The 21,040-nt window shown below is 45.3% G+C and overlaps 1 protein-coding gene across 1 annotated transcript in view; it reads left to right on the top strand.

The window, feature by feature from the left end:
- The window catches only part of Kif6 (kinesin family member 6), a 324,667-nt gene that overhangs the window by 101,148 nt on the left and 202,479 nt on the right, over positions 1-21,040 (top strand). Inside the window, exons 7-9 of the mRNA XM_075978949.1 lie at positions 9,414-9,620; positions 19,472-19,615; positions 20,166-20,252. Of these exons, the coding sequence (XP_075835064.1) occupies positions 9,414-9,620; positions 19,472-19,615; positions 20,166-20,252 (438 nt within the window). The remainder of the gene's footprint in view (positions 1-9,413; positions 9,621-19,471; positions 19,616-20,165; positions 20,253-21,040) is intronic.

Here is a 21,040-nt window from a genome sequence, read left to right on the forward strand (position 1 = left end):
TTAAAATGTGATGCAAAGATGTAGAGTCATTGATGGATGGGTTAACTATCTGCAATTATTTTTGAAATGACTAAAATAGATTAGTATTATGAAAGTTGTAATGTGACGGCGATTCCAGCACTGGGGAGGCAGAGACAGGTATCCCTGAGATGCACAGGTGAGCAAATCTTGCCTAATCAATGAACTCCAGGTTCAGTGAGAGACCCTGTCTCAAAACAGATTACAGAATGTGTGTTAGTTACTTGTTTCTTGCTGTGATGAAGCACCTCGGCCAAGAAAACTTAGGAAAGAAAGCATTTAGGGCTTATAGTTCCAGAGTAGAGTCCGTGATGGCAGAGCACAGTCATGGAGGCAGGAATAGCTGAGGGTTCACATTGTGATCTGTAAGAAGGAAACTGAGAGAGAGAGAGAGAGACACTGAGGACTGCTTGAGTCTTTTGAAACCTTGACATCTGCCTCCAGTTGTAGTCGGAGGCTGCTTGTTCATTCCTGGTTGCCCAGACCCAATATAATCACACTGAAACTATATTAATTGCAACACTGCTTGGCCAATGATTTTAGCACATTCCTAGCTAGCTTTTACATCTTAAATTAACCCATTTCTATTATTTTATATTTACGACAAGGCTCGTGGTTTACTGGTAAGGTTCCAGTGTGTCTGTCTCCTGCAGAGGCTATATGACATCTTGCTGACTCCACCTACTTTCTCCCAGCATTCAGTTTAGTTTTCCCACCTGGCTTTGTTCTGCCCTATCCCAGGCCAAAGCAGCTTTATTAACCAATGGCAATAAAACATATCATAGCACACAGAGGGGAATCCCACATCACCTCTCCTTTTCTGTCTAAATAACAGAAAGATTTTTAACTTTAACATAGTAAAATTACATATAAAAAAACAGGTATCAAGCAAGAATTATAGTTACAATATTTATATCTATTTTATCTTTTATCATAACTAAGGAAAACTATAATTATAACTATTTTTCAACTCTATCAAAGACCCCAGAAGGATATAATATTACCTAAGTAAACAGGAAGTGCATTGTAAGCAACTTTCAAAACTCTACAATTGACAGAGGCATCTTTCTGCCTGAACAGTCACCCAACGTTCCTCTGTAACGTTGGCGGGCACCCATCTTCAGCCTACTGGCCCAAAGTATCTGGCAGACTTTTCCACAAGGCAGGAAGTTTCAAAGACAGTTCCACCTATATTGGCAGTTTGTCAGTCACTTTCTTCTGTATCCTGGAGAATATCTGACAGACTCTTTCATGAAGCAGGAACCCTGAAGGACTGTCTTACCTTTAGGCAAGTTCAGTAGTCATGTCCAGTTCATACAGCATACCATCAAGCAGTCCAGGAAAGAGAAGTTTCTTGCCTAAATGGCTAGCAAACTCCATAAGGAGCCTCTTCTATGCCCATCTTCCTCTTGAAGTAATTGGTGTTGCCAGGAGCAGATGTGTCTCATTGTCATGACAAGTCCTAAGTTCTTAAACATTTTAAATGCCATTTTCTGTTAATCTTTGAAAGGTTTGAAGAATAACTATCCATCTGAAATATCTCTATACATCTAAGATGACTACAAGTTTGTTATATATGACTTATATTAGCTGTATTTTTAAGTATACATTACATTTTTAAATGAGCTACATAAACACAATACCTTCATCAAGAGCAGAAATATACATATAACAAAACTGATCTGTCCTTTATTGCACATTTTGGTAGTTGCTTGATTGTACTTCCTGTTTATTCAAGTAATATTATTTCCCGTCTCAGGTCTTCGATGGAGTTGAAGACAAGATAGTGATAATTACTTTCCTTTCATGACTTGGCCAAACTATTTCTAATAAAAGACTTAAACTCCTTAGGATAATTATTGAAATGTTTAACATATGTTTCTTGCTTGATCTAATTTATGCTGGCTATAATTCTAATTTTATACTTGATATTTGTTTTTATTATATATAGTTTTGTATTAGGCTTAGAACTCTCTTATTTAGACAAAAGGGGAAGGTACTGTGGAAACTCCTTCAGCCAATAGCCTTTATGATACCAGCCCACTTGAGCATGATTCTTATACTATAAATGCAGTTGTAAAGCTTGTGTGCATGTGTTCTCTCCAATGCTGGATTTGGTTCCTGTTCCCCGTTTGTGCAGAGGACTGTGATCTGTGAGTCTATTTCTGAATAAAGAACCTTTTATTATACTCAATTCTGTGTGGGATTACTTTATAATGTCCGTCTTCATCTAGTGGTGCGCCTTCTTGAGCAAGGCCATGCCTCCTTCACCTGCTGAGCAAATACTCACATAGATGAACTTATGGCTACTGTTCTCAGCAAAACTGCCACAGAAAGCAATTAAGGAGAAACACAGAGATCAGCCTTAGCATCACTTCTTGGGAGCCTCCTTTCTTGTTCTATTTTACCCGAGACAGAGTCTGCCATTGAGTTAGAGCTTGCTGGATAGCTTAGGCTATCTGGCCAGTAAGGCCCCAAATTTCCCTGTCTTTACCTCCTGAGTGCTGGAATTTTGAGTATGCACTACCATGTCTTGCTTTTTATGAGGGTAATGGGGATAGAACTTGGGTCTTCTTCCTTACATGGTGAACTAGTTCATTTTAATTGCCAACTGGACAATCTAGAATTAGCAGGGAAGAGAGTCTCACTGAGGAATTATCTAAATCAGAATAGCTTGTGGGCATATCATGAGTACACGTGTGTGTGTGTGTGTGTGTGTGTGTGTGTGTGTTGTCATGATCATTAATTGATATAGAAAGACCAAGCTCTTTGTAGGTGACACCATTCTCTAGGGTCCTGAACAGTGTAGAAAAGGAGAAAGCTAGCTGACTGTGCATGTCTTAATCTCTCTTGAGATTAAGAGAGATTGTTCTTAATCAGATATGACTAGCTGCAGCAGGTTCATAATGCCATGACTTCTGGAACATGGGACTAGCTGAAGAAACCCCTTCCTTCCTCTGTTGCTTTTGTCAAGGGTGTTTGTCACAAGAATAGAAATGAAACCAGAACACGTGACCTGTGCTTTCCCCACTGACCTGTGCTCTCCTCATGCCCAGACCACTTTTATACTAGACACCCTGCCTCTTCCTTGCCTCTCATTTTCTCTTTTTTCACACTCCGAGTTCTCATTTCTGACTAGATTACAAGTTCCTTGAGGTCTCTGGCCAAGTCTTATTTTCCTTTATTCTTTGTACCACCTCGCACAGCTATCTACAAAGACTGACACAAAATGTAAAAGCTCTCTTCATTGCAGATGATTAATCATCCTGAGAATTTTTCCAAAGGCACAGGCGAGTGCCAAGAACACATTTGCTGAAAACATGTGCTCAGTTCTGAATTGAATCTGCCTAAATGGTGCCATCTGTTCTCAGGCAATTTCAGAAACATTCAAACAGTTTTTTACCTTTAAAGGGACAAGGGAATGGGCATGCCCACAAGGCACAGAGACGGAGCAGACATGGGCACATCCGATGACACAGTCCCACAGAAAGAACGTTGTCTGAGGTCTGAGGACACCAACAGCTACGTCATGTAGAAAATATTTATGAGACATTACAGAGCTCAAGGCATGGATTCCTGCAGCACATTTCTGTGCTTAATTGTAGGCTCCAGAATTTCACTTGTGTGAGAGTCTCTTGTTCCTTTGAAATGGGCACATGCTTCCAGTGCTCGCGACAGCCTCAGCTTGGAAGGCAGGAGCAGCTGCTGAGATCCCTGTGTGATTTCTGTCACATCACCTGTTAATTGACTTCTGCTTCAGTCCATAGAACTCACTGTCACATGAATGAAACAATAAAGTGAAACCTGTGTTTAAGTTCTGCAAATAACTTCCAGCCACTCCAGATCACCTCAAGGCAGGCTCTATATTTGAGTTTGTGGTTTTACATGCACAGCTATTTTCTGACCCACTTCAGCAGGAGAGAGAAAGGGAAAGAGAGAGAGATCACAAGCTGGCGAGGTTTGGGTCTAGCTATTGTGGAAACAAGTGATGGGCCAGATTTCCAGCCTATTTAAGTGGCTCGCTGCGTTGTAAGCTCCAACTGCTGCCAGCATGTTGTCATCTGTGTACTTTGCTAGTCCGTGTAAATCAACCGTGGTGTGTATCAAGAATTTATATCGACAGAAAGAATTTCTGATTTAAAACACATCAACGTATGTTCCTCCGTCTGTGCGCACATGTATCTGCACTGAAACTCCTTGGTTAAGATCTGAGTGGCTCTGAGTTCATTCTCATGAATATTTGTCTAGAATGTTCTGCCGACTCGGGCTTTCTGCATCACATTACTTCCTTTCTTAGGGAAAACATGAAGTATGGAGAATGGCAGGGCCAGTTCCTGATGATGTTTGCGCTGTTTGGAAGCGGTAATCCCGCCCCTGAGAGAGCACCCATGTCCTCTGAAACCTCCCGCCAGGGCTCCACTGATTGCATCTCTCCCACCCTGCTTGTCTTCTGAGCTCCCTGGTTGTGACCCTTTAAGCTCTTACAGCATTCAAGGGCGTTTCTAGCCAGAGTTTACAACTCTGCCACTTTCCTGCCACAGACACTATGAAAGGCCTGAGGATCACAGTCAGGTTTGCATACCGGTGCCCCCACTCTCGGGACCAATCTTCTACCTTAGTTTCTTCTCCCTTTCCTGGGATAAAATACTCCATGAAAGCACCTCAGGGGAGAAACAGGTTACTGTAGCTCACAGTTCTAGGCAGAACAATCATGACCAGCTGCTCAAGGCAGCTCCATACAGGAGTGGGGGTGAATGCATACTTGTCAATGCCCAACTATCCAATAAGGCACAGGATCCCCCGCCCAGGAAATGATCCCGCCCACAGCTGACTTGGCTTCCCACATTTATTAACGGCATCACAATGCTTCCTCACAGCCATGTCCAGGTGGTTCTGTTCATTCAAGTTGACACTAGATACTAGCACAAGTGTACTGCAGGTAAAGCTTGAGTCCACCCTTGTAGAAGGCCACCACCGTCATCACTTCTCTGTAGCGTCCTGACTCGTGATTTCCTGTTTTAATGGTGTAGGTTAGAGGTGCATAAGTAGTTAGAAATGCCAGTAGCATGGTGAGCTAAACTCCATCCCAGCATTCACGTCATTCTTGACTTTTTATTTTACTCCACCTCCTATTTTATCAACATGTCACCATTTATGATCATGTTTTCTGAAGGCTTGTCCTGGTCTGTCGTCTCCTCTGTCCCAGATGCCCATTTAGGCTATACGTCGGCACCTATTTCTTGTTATCTCAAGACACTGCGGCTGCTCTACTAGTTATGTGTCTCCTGTCACCTTCTCATGACCTCTCTCTAGGAAATCGTGTTTTGTCACTGTGTCGTGGGGATTTTACATTTGCAGTACTACAACACGTTGCTAAATTTCTTTTTAAAATACTCTTAATTTATATTCCCATCAGCAGTTTGTGAAAATTTCCATATCCTTATGTCTCCACCAGCACTTATTTCCTTAACCTTCATTCTTGTATTACTGCAGCCTGATGGGCACGGACTCATTTGTCTTTATAGTTCTAAGGCCTCCAGTCATTATTCATAACTTCCAACAGGTTTTCTAATGCCTGTCAAGTATTTTTCTGATTTCTCTGAGTTGTCTAGTCATCTCTCTTTGTCATTCTTCCAAGTGTTTTTACTCGTTGATATTTTAAAGTAACAAGGACCACTTTGGAAGGATTGTAATATGCTCATGTATGTTTCTTGTCAAAGTTGTATTATTTGTTACATATAAGCATTTAGTCCATTCTGGATTTATTTGTTGGCACAGTGGAAAAGTTATCCTTAGTTTATTTTGGTGTGTGTTTGAATGTGTATGCATAAGCACATGAGTGTGTATGTATGTATGTATATGTGCCGATGTGCCAACCTGTGTGTGCATATGTGTATGTATGTATACGTGCATTCATATGCAGGTGTGCTTACCTGTGTGTGCATATGTGTATGTATACATGCATTCATATGCAGGTGTGCTTACCTGTGTGTGCATATGTGTATGTATACGTGCATTCATATGCAGGTGTGCTTACCTGTGTGTGCATGTGTGTATGTATATGTGCATTCATATGCAGGTGTGCTTACCTGTGTGTGCATGTGTGTATGTATACGTGCATTCATATACAGGTGTGCTTACCTGTGTGTGCATGTGTGTATGTATATGTGCATTCATATGCAGGTGTGGTTACCTGTGTGTGCATGTGTGTATGTATACGTGCATTCATATGCAGGTGTGCTTACCTGTGCATGCATATGTGGGAACCAGAGGTCACCATCAGGTGCCTTCTTCTATCATTATTCTTATATAATAATTTCTTACAATTATATTATCTTTGTTGCCCTTCTGAATAATTATGTTTCCTGATAAATTCTTGTTAGGCTATTGAACTTAATTGATTTCACAATTTGATCCTGCAAACCCAGTATTTTTTTTTATTTTTTCCTCTTTGTGTGTATGTGTGTGTATGGTACATGTGTGTATATGTGTGAGTGCACACTGATCTGTGAGTGGGAACAAAGGATCAGAGCACCGCCATAGGCTTTGGCACTTATTTTCTATTTTGTCTTAGAGGATCTGTTCTTTAACCCCACTGCACACCCCGGCCCAGCTGGCTCACCCCCCCCCCCCCGCACCTCCACGCTGCTCACCCAAGCCCAGCTGGCTTCCTTTCCCCCCACTGCTCACCCAAGCCCAGCTGGCTTCCTTTCCCTTCACTGCTCACCCAAGCCCAGCTGGCTTCCTTTCCCCCCACTGCTCACCCAAGCCCAGATGGCTTCCTTTCCCTTCACTGCTCACCCAAGCCCAGCTGGCTTCCTTTCCCCCCACTGCTCACCCAAGCCCAGCTGGCTTCCTTTCCCTTCACTGCTCACCCAAGCCCAGCTGGCTTCCTTTCCCCCCACTGCTCACCCAAGCCCAGATGGCTTCCTTTCCCTTCACTGCTCACCCAAGCCCAGCTGGCTTCCTTTCCCCCCACTGCTCACCCAAGCCCAGCTGGCTTCCTTTCCCTTCACTGCTCACCCAAGCCCAGCTGGCTTCCTTTCCCCCCACTGCTCACCCAAGCCCAGCTGGCTTCCTTTCCCTTCACTGCTCACCCAAGCCCAGCTGGCTTCCTTTCCCCCCACTGCTCACCCAAGCCCAGCTGGCTTCCTTTCCCTTCACTGCTCACCCAAGCCCAGCTGGCTTCCTTTCCCCCCACTGCTCACCCAAGCCCAGCTGGCTTCCTTTCCCTTCACTGCTCACCCAAGCCCAGCTGGCTTCCTTTCCCCCCACTGCTCACCCAAGCCCAGATGGCTTCCTTTCCCTTCACTGCTCACCCAAGCCCAGCTGGCTTCCTTTCCCCCCACTGCTCACCCAAGCCCAGCTGGCTTCCTTTCCCTTCACTGCTCACCCAAGCCCAGCTGGCTTCCTTTCCCCCCACTGCTCACCCAAGCCCAGCTGGCTTCCTTTCCCTTCACTGCTCACCCAAGCCCAGCTGGCTTCCTTTCCCCCCACTGCTCACCCAAGCCCAGCTGGCTTCCTTTCCCTTCACTGCTCACCCAAGCCCAGCTGGCTTCCTTTCCCCCCACTGCTCACCCAAGCCCAGCTGGCTTCCTTTCCCTTCACTGCTCACCCAAGCCCAGCTGGCTTCCTCCCACCCCCCCACTGCTCACCCAAGCCCAGCTGGCTTCCTCCCCCCCCACTGCTCACCCAAGCCCAGCTGGCTTCCTCCCCCCCCCACTGCTCACTCAAGCCCAGCTGGCTCCCTTTCCCCCCACTGCTCACTCAAGCCCAGCTGGCTTCCTTTCCCTTCACTGCTCACCCAAGCCCAGCTGGCTTCCTTCCCCCCCCCCCCCCCACTGCTCACCCAAGCCCAGCTGGGCTTCCTCCCCCCCCCCCCCCGCCCGCCCACTGCTCACTCAAGCCCAGCTGGCTTCCTTTCCCCCCACTGCTCACCCCAGGCCAGCTGGCTCATACCCTCCTCTTCCCTCCTCCCTCCCCCCCTCTGCCTCTGCATTGTACTGCTCACCTGAGGCCAGCTGGCTCACTCCCCCACTGCTAACCCCAGGCCAGCTGTCTCACTCCCCCCACTGCTAATCCCAGGCCAGCTGGCTCCCTTTCCCTCCACTGCACACCCCAGGCCAGCTGGCTCATTTCCCCCACTGTTCACCCCAGGACAGCTGGTTCACTACCCCCCCAACTGTTCACCCCAGGACAGCTGGTTCACTTCCCCCCAACTGCTCACCCCAGGCCAGCTGGTTCACTCCCCCCACTGCTCACCCCAGGCCAGCTGGCTCAGGATCTTCTACTACCCTCTTCTCCCCACCTCCCATCCAGCCTTAGGAGCAATGGTATGACGGATGTGCTCTACCACACATGGATTTCTGTGGGTTCTGGGGATTCCGACCCAGGTCCTCATGCTGTGCCCTCACTGAACGAGTTCTGCAACACAGTTTCCTGGTTCTAATCAATTTGGTTGTAGATGCTCTTGAATTTTCTAGATAAATTTCCCTCATTTCCATGTGTAATGAAATTCTTGGTCCCTCTTTTCCTCTGCTTGTGCCTTCTGTTTATTTCTGGATTATTACATTGGCTGAGTTTTCTAGCTGTGATGAATGTAGCAGCGATAGTGAGCCTTTCTGCTGTAGACTGGGTCTGCAGCTGAGGTAGCGATGTGTCCCAGAACACACATTCCTACCCGTTTTCCATGATGCTATCATTAAGGATTTCACTGTGGTTGGGTTAAAGTATGGATTGCAGCTGGATAAAGTGGTGATGTTCTCATCTGGGTCAGAAGACTTAGCCTCTCTCCTGTGTCTTTTTTCATGTCTGTCTGTCTGTCTGTGGGGGGCATGGCTAAGGGTGCGTGTTGTTCTGTGCACATGCATTTGGTGCCCAGAGGTTGACTGGGCGTCTTCTCAATCCTCTCCCCTAGCTTTTGAGACAAGGTCTCTCACTAGTGGGTTAGACTCTTTGACCAGTGAACTCCTGGAAATCGACCTGTCTCTGCTCCACCCCACCCTGGGCTAGGGTATCGACACACATGGGTTCTGAGAATTCAAGCTCAGGTCTTATGTTCACCCTATAGGTCTTTACCAACTGAGCCACCTTCCGATCCCCCAAAGACTCCATATTTATCCCAGTAAGATGCTTTTGTCACCTTCTGAATAACCCATCCACCTTTGTTACCAGTAACCTAGCAAGTAACACCACACTGAGGAGCACAGACACTGAGGGGTTCACCCAGCCATCTGGCAGGTAACACCATGCTGAAGAGAACAGATGTTGAGGAGTTCATTCATGTGTGTTGGCTTCATGAGCAATGCCATGCTATTAGAAATATAATCTAAAAGTCTTTTGATACTCTCTGAATTTCTCAAGTCATATTATTATACATTTTGCATTTTTTTTAGACTCCTATGAACCAAGCTTCAACCCGATCACACTGTATTTTCACTGTTCACTTGACCAGCAAGGAGCCGGGATCTGCCACTCTCCGACGCGCGAAGCTCCATTTGGTTGACCTGGCAGGGTCAGAGCGTGTTGCGAAGACTGGAGTGGGGGGCCTGCTCCTGACAGAGGCCAAGTACATTAACCTATCACTGCACTACCTGGAGCAGGTAAAGTGGGTGGAATAAGGTCAGCAGTGGCAATGGCACGTGCTGCGTATGCTCATGGCAGACACTCTAGTCTCTGGCTTGTAATTACGATGAAATGTGCACAACAGCATTTGTTTTTCTCATAGTTTTAAAAAGATTGTGGAGCTGGAGAGTTGGCTCAATGGTTAAGAGCACTGACTCCTCTTCCAGAGGTCCTGAGTTCAATTCCCAGCACCCACATGGTGACTCACAACCATCAGTAATGAGATCTGGTGCCCTCTTCTGGCCTGCAGGCACACATGTAGACAAACAGTATATACATAATAAATAATCTTAAAAAGATTGTGTGTGTGTGTGTGTTCGCACAGAGTCAGAAAGAGGACATAGGTTGGGTCCACTGAAGCTGGAGTTAATGGTGGTTGTGAACTGCCCAGTGTGGGTGTTTGGAGCTGAACTCTGGTCCTCTGCAGGAGCTGTACATGTTCTGAACAGCTGAGCCATCTCTCCAGTCCCAATTTTTGATCATTTTTTTTAAGTGAAGAGTTCAATGACATGAAGTACATTCCAAAATAATGGGCAACCAGTCATTATCATTCCTATATTTTCATAACCCCCACTGGAATCTCTGGACCTTTGGAATATGAACATCCCTTGAATCTTTGGCCTCTGGTGGCTTGTCCTCTCTGTCTCTCGGACTTTGCCTACTCCAGATCTCGCAGGTGGAATCACTATGTGTGTCCTTGGTAGCTGTCTTGTATAGAAGTGTAATGATTTCATGGCCCCTGCACATGGTGGCATATAACACAATTCCATTCCCTCCTGGGGCTTGAGCACATGCATGCATACCCCTCAATTTGTTTATTCAGTGTTCCATTCAAAGTCAGCAGGCCGCATCTGCCCCTCAGCATTGCGGGCAGTATTCCTGTGAACATCCGTGTATGTAGGAGTGCTTTGTAGACACCATTTCATTTAAACCCTACAACAGCCCCCTGCTGGAAGTGGTAACTTCTCCATTTTACTCACTGCAAACACTTATCATCCCAGGGTCACCCACCTAGAAACAGGGTAAAGATTGATCTCAGTTTTCACTGGGCCCAGCACACAATTGTTTTTGTTACTTTCAAAAGTGATGGAATGGGGGAGGCGGTACTGCTGCCTTATTATCTATATTGTAAAATCACTGTTGGACACGAATCCAGACGATAAGTGGTCTCCTGCTGCCTGTTTTGTTTGTTTGTTTTCCCAGCTCAGAGATTACCCCTGAGAATGTAACTCAGAGGTGAACAGTATGCTGCCAGATTCTGGTCTGTACTTTTTCTGCTGTGGTGAATCTCTTAGTCTTGGCTTGTCTTGAGTCACCCACACTCCCTCCTGACTACCATCCAACCCACTAGCTGCTCTACTTTGTAACTTTGGATCTGACTCCAAGAGCAAAGAAAATTCACCCAAATTTAGCTAGATAAATCTTCGACCCCATCTGTAAAATTAATGGATTGGATGGAGGATTTCCTGTGTTTCCTTCTTATTCTTGAATGTTTAGCCTAAAAGATTTGAGGGCAACAACAACAATAAGATGTCTCTTTTCTTTAATGCCTAAGGAAAGCTTTTGAGAGGAATGTCATGCTGCTTCTGAATAGTCACAGGGCTGGAGGCCAAGCCAGAGGAGCCCACCTGAATGAGATGATAAGTTAGCTTCACCCCTGAGAACACAGGAGTGTGCAGCACCTTAGCTGAGGGCCTGCAAGCATTGGCCATTTCAGTGCTTCTGACAAGAGTCATCAGTTCTAAGCTTTTTCTTGCTCAAATATTCCGTACCACAGACACTGATGGAGCTTCTCACTTAATAGGACATTTACTGGAACAATGATATATGCCCATAATGGGCTGTATTCAAATTGCCTTATTTCGAAGAAATGTGTCTGTGTTCAGATGGTGGCATGGTTTTAATTCCCATTGTGTCCATCTGTTCATACAAAATTACATTCTTCAGCTGAATCAAACTTTCTACCAATTGTAATCACTCAGGAGAAACATTCTGCCCCACATCCACTTCCTCCCTTCTTTCCACACAGTCTCCTCCAATTCCTGACTGTCACTAGAATTATTCTACTCCTCACACCTCTTTGCTTTACAATCCTTGTGAACATGCATAATGCCTATGTTGTCGTTGTTTTTTCATCAATTACTTATCTAGTAAATATTGATGATGATCTCATCAATTATTGATGATCAGCTTGACACAGCAAGAATCACCTGGGAAGAAGTGCTCAATGAAGGATTGTTTGTATTGGGTTGTCCCATGAACAGGTCTGTTGGGGATTGTCTCAATTATGTTCATTGATATGGGATGACCTAGCCCATTGTGACTGGCACCGTTCCCTAGGCAAGGCGTCTTGGACGGTCGTGGACTGTATGAGAGTGGAGAAATCAAGCTGAGCACAAGCAAGCAAACATGCATTCATGCATTTCTCCCTGCTCTTGACTTTGGATGTTAAGCAAGCGAGCATGAGTCCATTTCTCTCTGCTCTTGACTATGGACGTTAACCAAGTGAGCATGCGATTATCCATTTGTCTCTGCTCTTGACTTTGTTACAGAAGCGAGCATGCATGCATCCATTTCTCTCTGCTCTTGAGTATGGATGTTAAGCAAGCAAGCATGTGTTCATGCATTTCTCCCTGCTCTTGACCGTGGATGTTAAGTTGACTTTTCTTCCTTGACTTCCCCAATGACAGACTGAAATCTGGAATTACAAACTAAAGTAAGCCTTTCTATCCTCCAGATTTCTTTGGTTCTGGATATTTTGTCACAGCATCTGAAATGGGAGTATGACAGATCTATAGTGTGCTGAGGGTCCTAGAGACAGCCCTACCCCAAAGGGCTACCGCTCTGAAGCAGGGGTCCTCAGAACAACATAGCTGCATCTCAGGCAGGAGCTCTGATAAGCAAGGAAAAGGGTGTGGAAGCCAGGAGTTAATGAGGCCTCTGAAATGGAAAATGAGTGGGCGGGAGCAGGCAAGGGTGGAGTAGAGCAGGTCAGGTCCTTGGAGCCATGAGCACATCAGCAACTGCTCCAGCCCAGAGGACCCTTCTCTGTTCACTCCAGGCTAAATGTCATTCATGTGTCATTGGCCCTCAGCAGTTCTGTTTCCTTTCCACCCACCACATCAGGACAGCTGTTAGCTATTTTCTCTTAGACCCAAGTGCCTTCGCAGGCAAGGAGGAGGCTTGGCATAAGGTCGCTGGCAGGAGAGGGAAGGAAAATAGGCTATGGGAGACTGCAGACATGGCCATGGATCTTAGGGTTTAGTAAGGCTGGGAGGAGCTGCTGGTGAGTGGGTGGGAGGGCAGAAGAGAATTATATTCAGAAAGAGAGAGCTAGAACACTCCCAACAATGAAAAGAGAGAGCAGATACTTAATAAAATTGCATAACTCATGGGCCTGTATGGCCACATTATCTCTAAGTATATTTTATTATGTGGCTAAAGAGACTGGGAGTGTAAAACAACTTTGTGTAACTAGCTCATCTATCCACTCGGCAGACAGCGGCCGGGTCTCCACTGGAAGCTGTGGGTTCCATTGGGCAGGGGGTAGAAGAGAACAAGCTATACATCATGGAGCCAACCAAGCAGCAAAGCTTAGGAACTTGCCCTGTTGCTTTCTGTTTCTGTGGCAAGCGCCATGATCAAAAGCAACTCAGGGGTTGGAAGGGTTTGTTTCAGTTTCCAGGTTACAGCTCATCGTTGAGGAGGGAACTCAAGCAGGAACTGGAAGCAGAAATCCCAAAGGAACTCTCCTTGCTGGCTCACTCACAGACTTAGACTGAGCTGGCTTTCTGACACAGCCCAGGAACACCTGGCCAGTGGTGCTACCCACAGTGGGCGGGGCCCTCCTATGTCAATTAGCAGTCAAGACAGTTCCTCCTCCCCAATCTGACCTGGGCATACCCTGAATGGAGCCTCACTCCTCAGCTGACTCCAGCTGTGTGAGGTTGCTGGCTACAACTGACTAGGACAGAACTAATGCCTACCTGTAGTCAGATAAATGCCATAAGGGACTCCATTGGTGGTGAGAATTAATCAAGCCTTTCTCTATCCCTTTCAGTGTAAAAGATGGGTGGATGCTAGATTACCTCGATGTAAAGGGAGGAGCTGGGCCCTGCCTCAGCTTGATGTGCCATGCTTTGTGCAAGCCCATGGGAGGCCTGCCCCTTTCTGGCTGGAGATGGAGGAGGAGTGGGTGGGGAGGGTGGCAGGTAGGAAAGGGAGGGGATGGGAGGAGAGGAGGGAGGGGAAACTGGTTGGTATGTAACATAAATGAAAAAATATTATTTTAATACAAAAAGACGGGTGAAAGAGGGGCTAGTGTGCTCAGCTGCTTTGCATTCATGAACTTACACTGGTTTAGAAGTTTCTCTCAGAATTCTGGTCCTGCTGGTCATAGCTGAGAGACCTCACACCTGCTAGAACTCAGCCAGCCAGAGTTTACTGACTCTACATTTTTAAGTGATTAATATTCAGTCTGCCAGAATATTGTTGGTTTTGGAGTTCTCTTTATGTATGCAACACTTTTTCCAAAGAGTTTCCTCAAAAACACTTTAAGCCACAATAACAGGGTACCTCTCAGCCCCAGAGCCTGAGTTCGCATGAGGAGAAGGAAAGAGAGCTTATGTACTTGAGCAAGCTGTAAACCTCACCAAGTGCCCTGGGGGTGACCTGAGGTCCCCATCAGCCCAAACAGCAACTGAGAAACTGCTGGGAACCAGTGTTTACTCCCCACCCCTTCAGAAATCAAATGGGGTTTCTGTCAACCATCAGCCAATCCCACAGCACACATGGCTCCTGCCAAGTGAGTTTAGGTCACACTGTGCTGAGGAGTGAAGGTGCTGGGCCAGTGCTAGTCATAACTGCTCCCAATCTTGGTTGGTTTTCAGACAATTCTTTTCTGTGCTTTTCTGAGCTGTTTAAAAGAAAATCCCCTTAGAGACTGTACAGACAGCTCAGTGGTTTAGAGTGCGTGCTGCTCTTGCAGGACAGAGTTCAGTTTCCAGCTGACAACAGCCTGTAAATACAGCTCCCAGGTGTCTGGTGCCTGCTTCTGACTTCCATGGTCACCTGCATGGACGCACACATGTGTATACACACACACACACACACACACACTTACGTGTGCACGTGCACACACACACTCACACAAATACACATAAATAAATAAAATAAAATCTTTTAAAATAAGAAAACTCTTGATCCATCAAGTAGCCGAATTACTGTTTTAGATTTTTCTTTTTTATCATTTTTATTGAGCTATATATTTTTCTCCATTCCCCTCCCTTCCTCTCCGCTTCCCTTGGTCCCCATTCTCCCAATTTAATCAGGAGATCTTGTCTTTTTCTACTTCCCATGTAAAGTAGATCCATGTATGTCTCTCTCAGGGTCCTCTTTGCTGTCTAGGTTCTCTGCGATCGTGAATTGTAGGCTGGTTTTTCTTTGCTTTGTGTCTAAAAGCCACTTATGAGTGAGTACATATGATATTTGTCTTTCTGGGTCTGGGTTACCTCACTCAATATGAAGTTTTCTAGCTCCATCCATTTGCCCGCAAATTTCAAGATGTCATTATTTTCTTCTGCTGTGTAATACTTCATTGTGTAAATGTACCACATTTTCCTTATCCATTCTTTGGTAGAGGGGCATTTAGGTTGTTTCCAGTTTCTGGCTATGAAAAACAATTCTGCTATGAACATAGTTCAGCACATGTCTTTGTGGTACAATGGAGCATCCTTTGGGTATATACCCAAAAGTGGTATTGCTGGGTCCTGAGGTAGGTTGTTTCCTAATTTTCTGAGAAATCACCATATTGATATCCAAAGTGGCTGTACCAGCTTGCACTCCCACCAGCAATGCAGGAGTGTTCCCTTTACCCCACATCCTCTTCAGCATAAGTTGTCATCAGTGTTTTTGATCTTGGCCATTCTTATAGCTGTAAGATGGAATCTCAGAGTTGTTTTGATTTGCATTTCTCTGATGACTGTAGAAGGAGGTGTGGGCAGGCCTGCTTTTTGTCCCACCTGGCTCCCGCATGACTAGCTTTACACCCGAAATAACAACACACAAATTGTATTCATTTAAACACTGCCTGGCCCATTAGCTCTAGCCTCTTACTGGCTAACTCTCACATCTTGATTAACCCATTTCTATTAATGTGCATCACCACTTGACTGTGGCTTACTGGCATGAGTCTAACCATCGTCTGTCTTGGAGAGGAGAGTCATGGCGTCTACCTCCCAGAATTCTGTTCTGTCTTCCTCACCTACCTATGTTCTGACCTATCAGGCCAAGCAGTTTTCTGTATTGAAAGCAACAGATAGATAGAAGACCCTCCTACATCAGATGACTAAGGATGTTGAGTATTTTCTTAAATGTCTTTCAGCCATTTTAGATTTCTCTGTTGAGAGTTCTTTGTTTAGGTCTGTACCCCATTTTTTAAATTGGATTATTTGTTCTTTTGATGACCAGTTTCTTGAGCTCTTTGTATATTTTAGAGATCAGACCTCTGTCTGATGTGGGGTTGGTGAAGATCTTTTCCCATTGTGTAGGCTGTCATTTTATCTTGTTGACCATGTCCTTTACTTTACAGAAGCTTTTCAGTTTCAGGAGGTCCCATTTATTGTTTCTTTCAGTGTCTGTGATACTGGGGTTAAACTGAGGAAGTGATCTCCTGTGACAATGTATTCAAGTGTACTTTCCACTTTCTCTTCTATGAGATTCTGTGTTGGTTTTATGTTGAGGTCTTTGATCCAGGTGAACTTGAGTTTTGTGCATGGTGATAGATATGGACCTATTTTCATTCATCTATGTGTTCATAACCAAGTATGCCAACACCATTTGTTGAATATGCTTTTTTCCCCATTTTATATTTTTTGATTCTCTGTTAAAAATCAGGTGTTCGTAGGTGTGTGGATTGATATCTGGGTATTCCATCCTGTTTATTGTACAGGATTGTTTTTGGCTATCCTTGTTTTTTTTGTGTGTGTGTGTTTCCATATGAAATTGAGTATTGTTCTTTTGAGGTCTGTGGAGAATTTTGCTAGGATTTTGATGGGCATTGCATTCATTGAATCTGTAGATTACTTTTGGTAAGATTGCCATTTTTACTATGTTAATTCTACCTACCTAAGAGCATGGGAGATCTTTTCATTTTCTGGTGTCTTCTTCAATTTCTTTCTTCAAAGATTTAAAGTTCTTGTCATGCAAGTCTTCTACTTATTTTGTTAGAGTTACTCTAAGATATTTTATGTTATTTGTGACTTGGGCTTGGAGCCTGCTCCTGCAGAGGTTGCTGGCTTGGACCTGCTCTACTCAAGACCTTCTGTGGAGCTCACTGCCTCGGGTAGCTGAATTATTGATAGCAGTACAGTTTCTAGGTCGTGAAGGAATTTCTAGGTGTGGTGTGGGGTTCCATTCTTTGTTCCTAACACAATGCTGTAAGAAATGTTTTGCCATTGTATTTGTATGTGAAGTTTAGAATAGGAGCAAACATTACCAAACAAACACACAACAACAACAACAACAAACCCAAGGCGACTGAAAGGTTGCTCAGTAGTCAGGGACACACCTGCTCTTCTGAGGACCAGAGTTCTGTTCCCAGCAAACATGTCAGGGAGGTCACAACCTCTCTAACTCTGGTCACCATGGGGACCTGCACTCCCATACTTATAAAAAAAACCCAACACACACACACACACACACACACACACACGAGCCTTACACACAGAACCCACATACACACATAGGATTAAACAAATCATTCTGAACTGAGGCAATAGCTCAGCCAGTAAATGCTGCTGGAAAATCTGGGTTTAATCCCCATAATCTTTGTATAAGAGGGTGGGGGGGGGAATGTAGTGAGAAAATTGCAATCGCTGTGTTTGGAAGGTGAAAACAGGTGAATCCCCGTGGCTCACTAGCTACCAAGGGTAGCCTACTTGGTGAGTTCCAGGACAATGACAGACCCTGTCTCAAAAATATAAAAATATAAAAGGAGGTGAACAGACACCTTAAGAAATGACATCCTAGAGGTTATCCTGTGGCGTATGTGTGTGAACACACACACAACACACAGACACACACACAACACAGACACAAACACGCACACTAGCCCTATGACCCTCCATACTCCTTTCACTGCAGAGCCCATTGTAACCCCACAAGGAGCAGCCCCCCTCTGCTTGCCCACAATATTCCTTCTCTGGGCTCCTCTTCAGAGCCACTCCATGTGGTCTGGACTCACAGTGGTGCTCCAAGAGACCAGCTCGGGTCCTCTCTCAAGGAAATGGGTCAGACCTACACCAAAAGCAGACTCTCCTGAAGACTCTCCTACAGCACTGTGTGCCCCTTGTTTAATAACTACCCTAGAAGTTAACTTCTGATCTTTGTGTGCACATGTGATGCATATGAGAGATGTATGTGCATGAACTGTCCACATGTGGAACCAGAGTAAGATAATGGGTGTCTTCATCTCTTTGGTGCCGTGAAATGGGCTATCTCACTGTTACCATGAAACAGGGTATCTCACTAAAACAGAAGCTCACCATTTGGTTGAGCTATGCTGGCTGGCATGTGAGCTGGAACCCAGCTGTCTCTATGTTCACCTGTTGGGGTCACAGGTATGCACAGCCACATCAAGTTGTTCACATGTTCTGGGATTTGAATTCATGTCCTCATGCTTGCATAGCAAGCATTCCTTCACACATAGCCACCTCTTCAGCCCCTCTCTCCGGACCTTTACAACATTCCTCCAAGAGAGCCAGACTTTCTAGTTCCTTCTTTACAGGAACGGGAAGCTAATATACTTTTGAGGTTTTCCAAAATCATACAAGTGGTAAAGCTGGATTCTGCCTCCAAATCCTGGCTGCTTTCTTCTATCACACATAGCCTCGTTTCCTCTGTTTTAATGACCACAGTCCCACTTCAATGTTTAAATATTTTTCTCTAGCAGTTTTAGGTCCCTTCATGGAGAGGATGTGGGAATGTCCATCCCAGTGTGGAGCACCTGAAGCCCATCCCAGCTCCAGGGATTAGATCCTTATTGGTCAAAGCAAACTGGAGCCTTCCTTTGGATGCAGTTGTCAACCTGTGGGTCTTCTAGGGACCAAGATGCTCCCTAGAAAAGCTCAGGATAAAGGATGTCTGTTCTCATGTAACTTATTAATCTAGAAGTATATAACACCAGGGTGTTTGGCAGCCATCCTGTGGCTATAAGGAGGCTACAGTAGAGATAGGAACGTAAACCCATTAACCTCTTGGGTTATTTGTAGCCTAGAGTTTTTCTATTTCCAACCCTCCTGACTGAGACCAGTGTGACTTAGATTTTCTGTAACTTGCCACCAAAAGTGAGTTCACTAATATTCAATTAATATCACCAGGAAGGTTTATTAGCGTATGCTTCGTGTTACCCACATACACCAGTGTGCTCTAGAACAGTAATAATATTAAGGTATCTTATGAAAAAGGTTCAAAGTGGGGAAGACAGTGAGTGCGTAAGTGATCATTCAAAGGCAGCCATGCTGCTCCCTCTTCCTGCCGGTGCCAGGGGAGAGGAGTGGAGTCCCTGGAGCAGGAGTCACAGGCAGCTGTGAGCCGTTCAGTGTGGGTTCAAGGACTCTAACTCAGGTTCTCTGGACCACTGAGCCACTTCTCCAGTCCCATTTTGTCATTTTCACATTGAAAGCTCTTGTTAATATGACTGTTCTGTGCCGAAGTCTTGGGTGTTACCTGTGTTTAATTATTATTTCCTTTGCATTCTGATTATTGAAAGTCATTGCCAGGTGTGCCTCTCCTGCCTGGCTAACGCCACCATCTGCCCACCTTCCCACAGGTCATCATCGCCCTTTCTGAAAAGCACCGCACACACATCCCTTATAGGAACTCCGTGATGACCAGCGTGCTCAGAGACAGCCTGGGAGGGAACTGCGTGACCACTATGATCGCCACTCTCTCACTAGAGAAGAGGAACATCGATGTATGTGCTTCCTCTCCCTGGAACTCTTAGTCTGGGTTTCTGTCACTGGGTGGCGAGGTGGAGTTCAGGAACTTGGGGGAGTCTACGTCTCTTGAGTAGTACTTACAGATGGACATCCTCAAAGGTAAGCATACACAGCGCACATAGCTTTGGGTTCTTGGCCAGTGTTGTAATTAACCCACAGGAGAACTAGTCTCAGATGAATGGCTTGAAGAAGCCATGCTTGCCAACCTCAGAAGGCCCGATGATAGGAATGAGGGAAGGAGATCTTCCCCTGCTCTTGTTCGGTGCCTTTGGCTGATGAGATCTGGGTATCTTAGAACCGTCCTGAGATCCGGTCCTAGTCTCTCTCAGAAGGTGGCACCAGGATCCCTAGCCAAGGGATGTGCAGAAGGCTTCCCTGGGTGGCTACGGAGCGTGTCATTTATGTTTCTCCAGACATCATACCCTTTAGGTATCTTTTGCTGTTAATGAAAATTAAGTTTTATCTGGAGAGAAATGCCTTTCTATGCCATCATGTTTTAAGAAGCTATTTCATCGTTTTCCTTAGGAGTCCATCTCTACCTGCAGATTCGCTCAGCGAGTGGCCCTCATCAAAAATGAAGCTGTCCTCAATGAAGAAATTGACCCCAAACTGGTAAGCAGATGCTTGACTTCTGAGACAGGGACTTATCACTTAGGCTGGCCTTAAGCTTCATTTGCAGGTGAAGATAACCTTGAACTCGTGGTCCTCCTGCTGTGTGAGCACGTGACAGGCATGCACCACCACTTCTGGAGTTTATGGTGCTGAGATCCCATGGGATGTCATGCTTGCTGCATAAGTGCCGTGTGCACTGAGCTGTGTCCCCACTCCCAGTGAGAAACTTACATTTTTAATTAGGCTCAAAGAAATATATATATACTTAACATACATGTGCAACGATTAGCTGAACCTTGTTGTGGGGCAGTGGCTCTGTACTATGCAGTGCTCTAAGAACCTGTATGCATTCGCGGATGGAATTCTCAGCAACCATGTGATGAGCTGTTCGGCTGTCTCCATGGAAAGACAAATTGAAACACAAGGGCATGAAGTAAGCTACTGATTGTCTTAGTAAGAGTGGGTATCATAGCCCAGTGGTCAAGCTTAAGAAATCTGCTTCATGACAAAGCATGGCCCATCCTGTGGACATACCCGAAAGGCAGACATGCAGTGACTCAGCGGGACAATACTTACCCAGCCCTGGGTTAAATCCCCAGAACTACAATGAAAAAAATACAATTATATTTATAGTTGGGTCTTAGCCTTTCACAAAACACCTAGTTTTCCTTTTTAGACAGAGTACCAGGCCGTCGTTCACATATCTCATAGAGAGAGTTATTAAGTAGAAATATTTTGTCCAAGCATCCTGTTATGTATTCTAGAGTTTCTTAAAGGCTAGCGATAGT

Source organism: Microtus pennsylvanicus, chromosome 7, assembly GCF_037038515.1.
Source record: "Microtus pennsylvanicus isolate mMicPen1 chromosome 7, mMicPen1.hap1, whole genome shotgun sequence".
Classification (NCBI taxonomy): Eukaryota; Metazoa; Chordata; class Mammalia; order Rodentia; family Cricetidae; genus Microtus; species Microtus pennsylvanicus.